Raw genomic sequence first — 14,228 nt, 5'->3', positions numbered from 1 at the left:
GTTGTAGTTACTCAAACCGCGTGTGACAACACAGCTTGCAGTAGCCCAGCAGTTCGTCTTTCTGTCCCAGTGAGAGGAGGCACTGTGGCCAGCAGGGAGAGGCTGGTGTGTAGGCTAGGCTACTTACAGTGCATCAGTGCATGTTGTTTTTTTTTATCAAAATGTGGGACATTCCCTTCTGTTGTGCGACGTGGGACAAAGGGTTAAAATGGTCTCTAACTACACACCCTCAAGACCCCTACGCTCTGCATCTTCTGGCCGCCTCAGACCTACTCCTATCCAAGCTCCGGGAGGGTCATCAAAGAGAAGTCGCCTATTCTCAGTCCTTGCCCCACAATGGTGGAATGAACTACCCACCCCAGTTAGGACAGCCGAATCACGTCCAATCTTTCGCCGTCGACTAAAGACGCACTTCTTCAACCATTATCTAAAAAAAAATAAAAAATCTAACCCTAACTAACCGTACTGTCATGCACTTGTCCTAATAAACTAACCTACACTGTAGCACTCAACACTTTGATGAACATTGTTGCTCAGCTGATAGAGTTGTGCCCTTCCTGATGGCTTGTCATACAGAACTTGTAAGTCGCTTTGGATAAAAGCGTCAGCTAAATGACTAAATGTAAATGTAAATGTAAATGTGATACTGTCTCACACAAATCGGGGTATTTGGTCCCCCCTGCACATGAGTGATATACACTAGTTTCCTCCACCAACACCTCCATTCCTGACCCCCACCTTTCTCCCACCTCCCAGCCTCTCTTACCTGGACACAGGGGTGACGTAGTTCCCTGGGAAGACCCCCGAGGCGGCGGTCCTCAGCGACGTGCCTTTGAACCATCCGTCCTGACACTTCTCTGTGACGCGGTACATCTCTCCTTTTCTCAGCTCCAGCTCGTCTGCCTTCTGGGGCTTGTAGGCGTACAGGGCCAGGTAGCTGGGAAGTGTAAGCAGACGACACACTGTTAGAATGTAATCGTAACTGGCCCGGGGGCATTGTAGCTCAGTTTGGCACAACGACACTGTTTTGTAAATAGAGGATATACTACTTTTAGGTTTTGGGTGAAGAAAAGTTGCTTTAGCATTGTGTTCTTGTTGCTGAGCTACCATAGTCTTGTTAAGGTGAGTTCAGCTGTTTAGTGACCGTATAGGTAGGCTTACAGCATGCAAGGGCAGAACGACTTGATTATCAGAACTCATACACTTCAATGCTTTTTTTAATGCACAGCGGAAGTCAACTAACACGTTTCAGCACTTTTGGGAAAAAAATTCTGATGAAGTGTGGAAAAGTGTTTGTTTCTTGGTCTGCTGCTGTGCATTGAAATATTATCTGTGTGAGTGCAGACAATTAAGCTATTCTGACAGAGAGTCGAGCGTGTTAATCCTGATTGTGTGTCGTTACCCAAGCAAGGCTGTGTCTCATTCTCACAGGTCACAGGGTTACAGTAGTAACTTCTTGTCTGGTGGCACCAAGTCTGCTGGACGCACTTCACACATGATGGATCTATCGCTAATGATGAAGAACTGATCTTTTCAGGGGAATCATTGTCAACGCAAATCTGTATACCCCTGTCATGTTCACAAACCCCTGTCAAAAGAATTAAAAAGTAGCAGGCCTCACACGACGACCCCGAGCGAGAAGATGTAAGACTTGCCTCTAAAAACATGTTTTCTAAAGAAGTTTGAAAACGCAACATTTAAGTTCCTCTGAGAAGTCATACCTTCTCGTTGGATCTTGAGCCAGTTCTTGGATAACAGCTGCCTGCTGCAACCAACTGGCTTCACCATCTGTCAACTATAGGACTGACTAATTTCACAGAGACAGCACTGTGAGAGAAGCATGGCTGAAACACATTTTTTATTATAACAAGAAGAGTGCGCTCAGTAGAGTGCAAATCTCCGTCAGACGGCATGCTTTAATAATGATAGTGATTTATTCAGTTTACCCTTTCCACTAATTCATGGACGATATGAATATGACATACCCACACCACACCTTTATGTTAATAAATAAATTATGCAGATTTTCTCTTGGATGCCCTTTTACAATTCATCACTGTCTAATGTATGAAACACTGAATTTGCCCTCTCCCACTGTAAGAAGACAGCGCCACTGGTTACAATTTATTTTCAAATGTATTCATCTTAATTATCCGCAATATCTAAAACAATACTTGACTCCATATTTTTCCAATTATTATTTATGGCATTCTAGCCAACTCTATTTTTCCATACCTACACTTTCAACACTCTCAAAAGCAACAGCCAAGAAAGCCTTTTTGTTCAAAGCCCCTTCTGATTGGAATAACTTACATGCAAATACTCGTTCATCTTTTTATTTATTTAAAAATAAGTACACGTACATGTTTTTAGTTTATCATTTTTAGTTTATCATTTATATACTGCATACTATCATGACGTTCACTACTTATCTCGTACGAAGTAACGATCCATTCCTATCCTTGCTTGATTTGTGTTTCGTTTTGTTTGTCCTGTTTATTTTGTGATCCTGTATGTTGGTTTACTTATTTTGTAACGTCATTTCTCAGTTGATTTAGTTGTTGTAGACTCTGTTTCGATGTCCAATGTTTTTTGTGTGTGTTTTTTTTTCTTCTGAAAATGTACATACATTGTATTATGTTAGGAGCCCCTCGAAAAAACGAGATGCTACATCTCAAGGGGTTATTCCAAATAAAGAATTTCAATATACCTTTACAGCCATGTCACCACACCTTTACAGCCATGTCACCACACCTTTACAGCCATGTCACCACACCTTTAGAGCCATGTCACCACACCTTTACAGCCATGTCACCACACCTTTACAGCCATGTCACCACACCTTTACAGCCATGTCACCACACATTTACAGCCATGTCACCACACCTTTACAGCCATGTCACCACACCTTTACAGCCATGTCACCACACCTTTACAGCCATGTCACCACACCTTTACAGCCATGTCACCACACCTTTACAGCCATGTCACCACACCTTTACAGCCATGTCACCACACCTTTACAGCCATGTCACCACACCTTTACAGCCATGTCACCACACCTTTACAGCCATGTCACCACACCTTTACAGCCATGTCACCACACCTTTAGAGCCATGTCACCACACCTTTACAGCCATGTCACCACAACTTTACAGCCATGTCACCACACCTTCAAATAACAAACTCAGCAAGACTGACGGCTTCTCGGTTACAGTGGGTGACAATATTGTCACAAGGAAAGATGAAATTACCTACCTGGGTTCCATCCTAGAGGCTAATCTTTCCTGTGACAAAATGGCATCCAATGTAATAAAAAAAGTCAACCAACGAACGCGATTCTTGTACCGGATCTCCTCTCTGGTAAACAAGAATACCCTGAAGACTCTAGCAGGAGCACTCATTCAAGGGTACTACGACTATGCTTGCACCTCATGGTACCAAAGCACCTCAAAGGCACTAAAAAACAAATTACAAACATCTCAAAACAAGCTAGTCAGACTACTACTTGACCTGACTCCTAGAACCCACCTCACCCCTGCCCACTTTGACAACCTAGGATGGCTTAGAGTAGACGACAGAGTACAGCAACTTGCAATGGGCCTGGTCTACAAGATACACTACGCGACCAAGGTACCCATGTACATGTCAAAATACTTCCCAAAGGTCAGTGAATACCACGATCACAACACCAGAGGGAGCTCCACAAATCATGTAAAACCCAGATTCGGCTCAAACAAGGGACTAAACACGTTTCGCAATTATGCCACATCAATGTGGAACGCCCTGCCTAAAGCTGTAAAGGAATGTGAATCACTACCCACCTTCAAAAACACTCTCAAAAAACACCTACGTGAGACTGCAATTCGAAACTGGCCCCTACAAATGTCCTAACCTAGTTGTACAGTAAATGACCAAGTAAGGCTTTGTCAACATTCCAATGTACAGTGTAAAATGTGTGTGTGTCCCCTACCCAACCCCCCCCCCCCCCCCACCTCCAATGTACAGCCCTCACCCAACCCACCCAACCCCACCCCACCAACCTCCTCCAATGTACAGTTTCTACGCCAAATGTATATACACTCCTTTTCTGGACACTTTTGTATCACAAACAGTACTGTATTTGCAAATCTGATATGTCATAAATGTATAGATGTAGCAGTACTGTCTATCTGTATGTCATGTATGTCATATATGTTATGATGAATTGAAAATGGGGGACCCTGGTGGAAACAAGACGAAAGTCTTTCTCTGGTCTGCATCCCCTTAACAATTGTATGTATTGAGATGTACTGTACTGTACCCATTCTGCAATCTGTTAATAAACTTTTCAATCAATCAATCAATCACCTTTAGAGCCATGTCACCACACCTTTACAGCCATGTCACCACACCTTTACAGCCATGTCACCACACCTTTACAGCCATGTCACCACACCTTTACAGCCATGTCACCACACCTTTACAGCCATGTCACCACACCTTTACAGCCATGTCACCACACCTTTACAGCCATGTCACCACACCTTTACAGCCATGTCACCACACCTTTACAGCCATGTCACCACACCTTTACAGCCATGTCACCACACCTTTACAGCCATGTCACCACACCTTTACAGCCGTGTCACCACACCTTTACAGCCGTGTCACCACACCTTTACAGCCATGTCACCACACCTTTACAGCCATGTCACCACACCTTTACAGCCATGTCACCACACCTTTACAGCCATGTCACCACACCTTTAGAGCCATGTCACCACACCTTTAGAGCCATGTCACCACACCTTTACAGCCATGTCACCACACCCGGACAGGACAATGTGCGCTGATTGGCGGAAAGTACAGAAGTATCTCGAAGTACGTCTGACGTATCTCTACGTTAGCGAACGTTAATTGAACGTCAAAAGCCGATGCAGTTAGTTAACACAGCAATGGAGAAATGCAATTACAAGGTAAGCCCTATTATTACCTTGTATTCATAAGATAAGATAAATTCAGCAGCATGGGGAGGGGGGAGGGGAGGTACAGGTAGTAGAAGACATAGAGGTACAGGTCACATAATTATAGTACAGTGGAGAAGTAAAAATAGAATAAAAAGGCAGTGTAAACAATATACAATATTATTAACTCTGGACATGTGCATATGAGCAACAAGGTGCGAGATGAGGGTATGTATATCAGTTATTTTGCCCTACAATAAATATAGTATGTATATCAGTTATTTTGCCCTACAATAAATATAGTTGGAATATATAATCTATAGTCTAAATCTAATCCTAAATTATCTAATTATCACGGTTGTGTTTGGATATAGAGAGATGGAGAGAGAGGGAGGAAGCGCTGCCTGGCAGGTACCATGAGACTAATAATCTAAATGCTAAACGCATACAACCGGACACCCTGTGCAAAGTGACTGTTTATGTCTTTCTGTTGTCAGTAATGCATATGTAGCATGGTTTTTGTGTCTGGGTGATTATCTGTTCTTGAGAAGTGTTTTTGCAACTTGTGAGATTACGTTTAGGTGTGGCAGAGCCTGTGTGGTTTCTAAAGGGAATATTGGTGATTACTACTGGTTGCTACATGGTTAGTTGGTGATTAATTATCACAATTCTTAATTAACCAAAATATCCCCTCCCCTCCCCTCCCGCACTGTACTGTAATGTACTCTAGTTAGGACAACACATTACAGTTCAGAGGAGGGGAATCATTCCTCAGCTGGAACGATGTGTCAACTGCTGCACAGCATACCTGTTGTGAAGGATCAGATTAAACCGAATATATATATTTATTTATGGATATATATTTAATAGTATTTGTATATCGTTTGATATCCCTTGTATATTCCTTGTACATATACACTGAATATCCCTTTAGTCTACTAACAGCCCATAATAGTTTCATTCTCTCATTGGACAAGAACTTGGCGCCAGCAGCCAAGCCCCTTGGTTCAAGTTCAATCGTGCCGACGAACATGTCGTTACTAGCCCGGTTCCGCGTAGGAATACGTCTGGCGAAATACGAATGGTACTATTTGTTCACAGCGCATATATATATGGCGCAAGTAAAGTAGAACTTTTTTTAGTCCCTTAGCCCTTAGTTCTTTACCCTCCAACCTAGTGGCAAGACGTTAAGCCTCACCCACGATACACGTGTGGTGCAGTATGGTCAACTTGGCCTCAGAATGGCATTGAGACATCGTGTGGATTAATAGTTGAATTGTCATAGTTTGGCACTATACCGTCGAGTGGGACGTATTTCTATTAAGTTAATAATAGTCTATTATGTATGGTGCATCGTTCGGTTAGAGTTATACAGTGAGTAGTACCCCCATCGTTTCCTCGCGTTATCTAGAGTCTTAACCAGGCTGGGCAGACCACGTGTGGTGCTTTCATCCGAGGAGTTCTGGGCTAGGACGAGTGGACCTGCACATTGGATTACCTTACCCGGACGACGGCGAGCCCTACACGGCTTGGATTATCTACTTGCTTTGGGTGCTTTGATTTATGCCATGGATAACAGCCAACACTGGTGAGTGTTGGAACTACCCCCCGAGAGGAGTCCAGGTGAGACGGCGCTCTACCCCGAGTGAGGTCGCCTCACGTCTCTTCGTTGTGGACCGGCAGCTACCGTCTACAAGAGGGCCCAGCTGTATTCGTCTGTGGACCAAGGTTCTGTGGGCACCGTGTTCAGCACTCTGAATTCTCCCAAGAAATCGTTGGCCAGATGGGATATCGCCGGCGGCTCTCCTAACCCCCCCCCCTACTGACTTACAACCATCAGGACCCCCCTTTAGTATATCCAGCTATAATCATTAAGTACCATCGCTATAGTTCCCTAAAGAACCAGGTTGTATACTTGCTTCCTGCGTAACCAGAGATTGGACATTCAATGTTGATTTGCCTACGAATACTCATTTGCCTTACAAGTGCATTCAAATCATAAATGTCATTAAGTGAACGTTGTATATACCCTTTGCTATATATTAAATATTCGACTTATACATTTGTGTGGACTTGGTTTCATGGTGGGAAAGTGTTCATCATATCTATATCATGTACTGTGTGGCCAGTAGTTAAAGTACATAAAGCGGTAGTGGTTTAATGATACCATACTTATCAATACAGTCAGGGAATTGTACCCCTCAGTTACAATTGGTCCTTCGAGCCGGAGGGTAACTAGTGTAATATTAATATAGTGTTATTAATATTGAAATGGCCTATGATGAACACTCCACGAAACGGTCCTCCTAACGTAGAACGCCCGCGGCGCAGACGACAGACACCTCAGTACTTAGAGGATTACGCTGTCAGTCAACTACCTAGCCTTCGACAAACGGTAAACGCGGTAAAAGTAGAAAGTAAAATTATGTCTGACCTTAACGACCAGGTTACCCCGACCACAGAGGCCCTAGTGGGTTCTAATGTAACTGACCAAGCTCACGGTGGGGACCAGGAGGGAGCTGACATGCCTTTACCCCCCGCCAATACCGAATAAGTAGTCCCCGACCAGCCCCGGGAGGAAGACAACCCTACAGAGAGAGAACTCTGCACGGAACAAGATGAGGAGAGCGCCGAGGAGATAGAGCTCCAGGACTCCCCAACGAGTACAGCCAGAAGCGGCTCACCTCTACAACCGTCTTCCCCCAGCGAAGCGGAGAGGATGCTATCACAGGCGTTCCTCGTCAGCCTGACAGCCTCTACCGAACGCGATCGACTCCAGGGTGAACGCGATCGACTTCAGGGTGAACGCGATCGACTCCAGACACAGCAACGGAGCGAAGAAGAGCGCATACGCCTGGAGATGAGATGCCTTCAGACGGAAGAGAATATGGCAAGAGACCGAGCAGACACCCAGCGTGCCGCTGCCGGTGCCCAAAGAGAAACAGAGCGCGACCTCGCTCTCATCCAGCGCGAAACCGAGCGCGACAGACTACAGGGCGAGCGCGACAGACTACAAGCCGAGCGCAACAAGTTACAAGCGCAGCTAATGGAGCAGCTGATCACCAAGGCAACACCCTCTCCCTCCGCCAGGGGTTCAAGGAACTCGTCGAGACAACAGTCAAGGGCAGCATCCCCTAACCGAGCAAGCGACCCTGAACTTGACCAACAGACCAAGCCTATACCCCCCGCAGACCCCCTTCCCCGACCGGTCCAAGCGAGACCCAGCTACAAGGAAGGAGCGGCATACACTGCGGAGAAGCTAAATAAACGACTACAGGATCTAGAGGACCTGATAGAAGAAGAAGAGGGAGAGGAGGAGAACCAAGCCCGACGACAGCACAGTACTCCACCGGACCAGGAGGTCCAGTACAGCCCAGGCTATACCCCCGCGGCGCTGCGCTACAGACCCCCGACTCTATTCACGGGTGAGCATGACGCACGACCAGCCCCGAGGAATAGCACCTGGACCAGCGGGCCATGGTACCCTGCCGGTACCAGCCCACAGAGAGGCGCAAGAGGAGACTCGCCTAGGAGGCCTCTCCCCCAACGCTCGCCGATGTATCAGCCATCCACGACGTCATACATTGGCACACCGACGTTTCCAGACTTCACCTATGAGAATCGAGCACAGTACACGGAGCTCCGGATGTGCTTAGAGACAATGATGGTGGATGTCGCTGATGAACGCCACAAGTATGCAATATTACTGAAGCACCTGAAAGTACCCCGAGCGCACAATATAGCACTAGCCTATGCCACCTCTACGACCCCATACACCGCGGCTCTAGCAGCGCTGGACCAGAGATATGGACGTATATGGGATTACGTAATCCAAGAGATAAGGCATATTGACCGCCTACCCCCAGCAACAGACAATCGCTCATTAGACGAGTTGTCTATAAAAGTGCAGTCCCTGGTAGGGATGCTGGGAGCGCAACGAGAAAAGGGTATGCACGAGCTATACGCCAACTCTAACGTCGAGAGGATTTTAGAGAAGCTGCCACCCGCCAGACAAGAGCGCTTCAGGCGGCAGAGAGACCACCGTGATCCTAACGGTCCCGAACCATCCCTCCTCGATCTAGCCGACTTCCTGGCGAGAGAAGTCAGCAGCCTACGACTGGATACGTTCGTGCGGAGCACACCAAGCTCCAGAGAGGGACCCAGGAGAATAAACGATGGAAGAAGATCGGTGACTGTCATGCACCAATCAGAATCAGTACCGAGCAGTAAGAACCACAGTACCCCCTCGAGAAAAGAGAAGTGGAAGATGGTGTGCCCGTACTGCGAGAAGGAACACTGGCTGTCACAATGTGACCTGTTCACAAAGATGAATGCAGAAGAAGTGAGTCAATGGATAAAGTCCAACAGGCGCTGTTACCGATGTGCGCGCAGTCACATGGCAGCCGAGTGCCGCCTAAAGAAGAGGTGCAGTCGGTGTGACGGAGCCCACCTAGATGTCCTACACGACAGTAACAGAAGAAAGCCTGCACCTGCACCATCGAGCAGCACAAAGGCAAGTGTCATGTACATTGACCCCGCCAGCAGCAGCGGCGCCCAAGTGCTCTTAAAGGTAGTCCGTGTAACATTGAGCTACCAAGATAAAGTCATGGACACTTACGCCGTCCTTGATGACGGGTCAGAGAAGACCCTTCTGCTCGCGTCCGCTGCGGCCCAGCTGGGACTGCGGGGGAGCGAGAACCAAATGACAATTCGGACAATAAGAAGAGATTTAAAGACGATAAAAGGCGAGAATGTCTCCTTCACTATCGCAGCAAGCGGGCAGCCAGAGAGACGGTATAGGATTACAAATGCTTTCACCAGCCAAGAAATAGGACTATCACAGGACACCTACCCCATCGCCAAGCTGATGGATAAATATGTGCACCTGCGTCAACTACCTATCCTGCTCATAGACGGCGCCACCCCGACCCTGCTGATAGGCTCCGACCATGCAGACCTCATAGTCCCGATAGACCGGGTCCATACAGGACCCAGAGGCTGTCCTGCAGCAGTCGAGACCCGCCTAGGATGGACACTACAAGGCCCCCTCGCTAAATCTCTCAACCGAACAGCAGCCACTAGCTGCCTCCACTCCAGAGTGACAGAAGAAGACACCACTCTCCTGCAGCATGTCGAGAGGCTATGGACACTAGAGACAATGCCCTTTAAGAACGAAAAGAAAGACATTCGTTCTAAAGAAGACATTTACGCCATAAACCTCCTCGAGCAAGGGACAAAGAGAGTCACAGTCGGCGGAGTGATGAGATACGCAACTCCACTCCTGAGGCGAGAGGGAATGCCCACCTTTCACGCCACGAAAGAAGCTACGGAGCGGTATCTATTGAACACAGAGCGGCGCCTAGCCAAAGACCCCGCTCAAGAGAGTGTGTACCGCGCTGAGATTGAGAAGCTAATCACAGCGAGACACGTAATGAAGATTGACATTAAAGAGGCCGATCAGACGACCGAATCATGGTACGTGCCGCACCACAAGGTCCACCACAACGGCAAGGATCGCATTGTGTTTAACTGCAGCTACCAGATCGGATCCCAGAATCTGAATAAAGAGCTCTTGCCCGGCCCCACACTCGGCCCCTCTCTACTAGGCGTGCTACTACGCTTCCGCCAGGACAAGGTGGCTATCAGCGGGGATATCAAAGGGATGTTCCTGCAGGTGAGACTAGTGGAGGAGGATAAGCCCCTGCTGCGGTTCCTATGGAGAGAGAGGATCGGAGATGAGCACCCAGCCATCTACCAGTGGGAAGTCCTCCCCTTCGGAACCACATGCAGCCCGTGCTGTGCTACATTTGCACTACAGAAACACGTCACAGAGGACCCAGCAGCAGATGAAGAGGTCCGACACAGTGTGAAGAACAGTTTCTACGTGGACAACTGTTTACAAAGCGTTTCGACCCAAGAAGAAGCCGAGGCTCTCCTACTCAAGCTACGCGCCTCTCTGATCAAAGGCGGCTTTGATCTCAGGCAGTGGGCCAGCAGCGACCCGCACGTATTGCGCAGCCTCTCCCCCGCGGACAAGGCTGCCAGCAGCGAGACCTGGATGGCGACAATCCCAGGAGAAGCCCAAGAAAAGACACTAGGACTAGTCTGGCGCTTCAAAACAGACTCGCTCCACTATAGACACAAACCCCTGACCACGGAGCAGGGAAGGTCGACGGCGATACCGACCACCAGACGGAGTGTGTACAGAACACTCGCCAGACAATATGACCCGTTGGGATGTATTCTACCTTACACCACCAGGGCAAAGATGATTGTACGAGCACTATGGGACAAGGACCAGGGCTGGGACGACCCAATACCCGCACCCCTTGCCTCCACATGGAGAGAGTGGGAGACGGAACTCCGCTCACTCCCAGGCGTCAATATACGCCGCAGCTACTTCCCACCCACAGTGAGGCCAGAGACATGCAAGATGGATCTACACGTCTTCAGCAACGCCTCCGAAGTAGCCTATGGATCAGTGGCCTACTTGCGTGCCCAAGAGAAGGGAGGAGAGATACACACTGCCTTCATCCTGGCTCGCTCAAGAATAGCCCCACGAAAGCAACAATCTATCCCGCGTCTAGAGCTCTGCGCAGCCCTAGCAGGAGCGCATCTAGCCACGTTAATCCAACGTGAACTCACCATTCCGGTGCACAGAACCATCTTGTGGTCAGATTCCACGACAGTACGCACATGGATCAAGTCTGATTCATGCAGATACAAGGTCTTCGTGGGAGTCAGAGTCACAGAGATTCAAGAGTTAACAGAAGCAGCGAGCTGGCGGTATGTGGACACCAAACACAACCCAGCTGACGTCATCACCCGGGGAATGTCCCTAGATGACCTCACCCGTCACAACATCTACAGTGACGGACCAGAGTTCCTCAAGCTCCCGGAAGGAGAGTGGCCTACGCCCACCCCACGGGAGGCGAGTAAAGAGGAGGCTGAGAACAAGAAACCTATGTTCTGTGGACTGAGCACAGTCGCCTCCACAGACCCCAACATAGATGATTGCCTCACCCTACAGAGTGCGCAACTAAAGACATTTCTGTGGCACCACCCAGAGATTCAGCCCACTGCCGACATTTCAGCAGCTGACTACGAAGAAGCAGAACTTCTTCTACTACAACGAGCCCAGAGAGACTCGTTCCCCGACGAGCTAGACTGTCTACAGGGAGGAAAGCCCGTCCCATCAGACAGCAGATTGCTCCACCTGGCACCCGAGAGCGACGCCCATAATCTCATCAGAGTGGGTGGTCGTCTGCGGAGGGCCCCCAATCTACCGGATGACGTTAAGTACCCGATAGTCTTGAACAGCCGACACAAGGTCACAGAGCTGATCATAAAGAAATACGACGAGGATGTACACCACGCAGGAGCAGAGAGAGTCTTCGCGGAGATCAGACGTCGCTATTGGATACTTCAAGGAAGAGAAGCAGTGCGACGCTTCCAGCGAACCTGTCTAGACTGCCGAAAGTGCCGCGCGCAGCCCAGCATACCCCGGATGGCTGACCTACCTCCCTGTCGCCTCCGACTCGGCGACAAGCCATTCCACTCCACAGGCATGGACTGTTTTGGCCCGTTGTATATAAAGAAAGGAAGAGGAACCGAGAAGCGGTGGGGTATTGTATTCAAATGCATGACCACCAGAGCGATACATATCGAACTCCTTCCAACCATGAGCACAGACTCATTCCTTATGGCCTTCCGAAGATTCACATCACGGAAAGGAAAACCGTCTACATTGTTGTCTGATCACGGGACAAACTTCAAAGGCGGAGAAAGAGAGCTGAGAGAGAGCTTCCAAGCTATGGGCCCAGAACTTAAGACCCACCTCGCTCCATCCCAGATTGACTTCCAGTTTAATCCCCCGAACGCACCCCACTTCGGTGGAACCTGGGAACGAGAAGTACGTTCTATAAAGACAGCCCTGTACGCCGTGCTTGGGGCCCAGACTGTAGCGGAAGAAGTCCTAATGACAGTCCTCACGGAGATCGAGGGAGTATTGAACTCCAAGCCCCTCGGCTACGTCTCCAGTGATATAGCAGATGTCGACCCAGTCACCCCCAACACACTCTTGATGGGGCGGCTGGACCCCGCGCTACCCCAGACAATGTACAGGCCTGAAGAAGCGAACGGCCGAAGAATGTGGAGGTACAGTCAAGTACTAGCTGACAAGTTTTGGAACAGCTTTCTACTCCACTACCTACCGTCTCTACAGACCCGCCAGAAGTGGGTAAAAGAGAGAGACAATTTGACAGAAGGAACAGTCGTCATGATTATCGACCAGTCACTACCCAGAGCTATGTGGCCGGCTGGCCGCGTAAGCCAAGTGATCACCGGTGCCGATGGCAAGGTCCGAGCAGCTGAGGTGCTCGTCCAAGGGCGAACTTACACACGACCCGTGGCGAGGCTAATAGAACTGCCCAGACTCCCAGACACTATCGATGACGACCAGGACCCCACGACTTTGTGAGTTGACTGACCCTTACAGCGGACCTTGAGTGGTAGACAGTGCGGTTAATCTGTCTCTGCTTAGCTAATTAGGTGGGACTAATTAGGGGGCGGCTGTTGTGAAGGATCAGATTAAACCGAATATATATATTTATTTATGGATATATATTTAATAGTATTTGTATATCGTTTGATATCCCTTGTATATTCCTTGTACATATACACTGAATATCCCTTTAGTCTACTAACAGCCCATAATAGTTTCATTCTCTCATTGGACAAGAACTTGGCGCCAGCAGCCAAGCCCCTTGGTTCAAGTTCAATCGTGCCGACGAACATGTCGTTACTAGCCCGGTTCCGCGTAGGAATACGTCTGGCGAAATACGAATGGTACTATTTGTTCACAGCGCATATATATATGGCGCAAGTAAAGTAGAACTTTTTTTAGTCCCTTAGCCCTTAGTTCTTTACCCTCCAACCTAGTGGCAAGACGTTAAGCCTCACCCACGATACACGTGTGGTGCAGTATGGTCAACTTGGCCTCAGAATGGCATTGAGACATCGTGTGGATTAATAGTTGAATTGTCATAGTTTGGCACTATACCGTCGAGTGGGACGTATTTCTATTAAGTTAATAATAGTCTATTATGTATGGTGCATCGTTCGGTTAGAGTTATACAGTGAGTAGTACCCCCATCGTTTCCTCGCGTTATCTAGAGTCTTAACCAGGCTGGGCAGACCACGTGTGGTGCTTTCATCCGAGGAGTTCTGGGCTAGGACGAGTGGACCTGCACATTGGATTACCTTACCCGGACGACGGCGAGC

General features: G+C 48.4%; 1 protein-coding gene across 1 annotated transcript in view; it reads right to left on the bottom strand.

Annotated features, from left to right (window-relative positions):
- Window positions 1-14,228, bottom strand: part of LOC311226187 (E3 ubiquitin-protein ligase SH3RF3-like) — a gene marked incomplete at its 3' end in the record, with an annotated part of 637,874 nt that overhangs the window by 137,822 nt on the left and 485,824 nt on the right. Inside the window, exon 6 of the mRNA XM_084311562.1 lies at window positions 767-937. Coding sequence (XP_084167688.1) covers window positions 767-937 — 171 coding nt within the window. The remainder of the gene's footprint in view (window positions 1-766; window positions 938-14,228) is intronic.

This window comes from Notolepis coatsorum (genome assembly GCF_963971535.1).
Source record: "Notolepis coatsorum genome assembly, chromosome: 3".
Taxonomy (NCBI): Eukaryota; Metazoa; Chordata; class Actinopteri; order Aulopiformes; family Paralepididae; genus Notolepis; species Notolepis coatsorum.
Note: the sequence above shows the minus strand (reverse complement) of the source record. Positions and strands in the feature narration are given on the sequence as shown.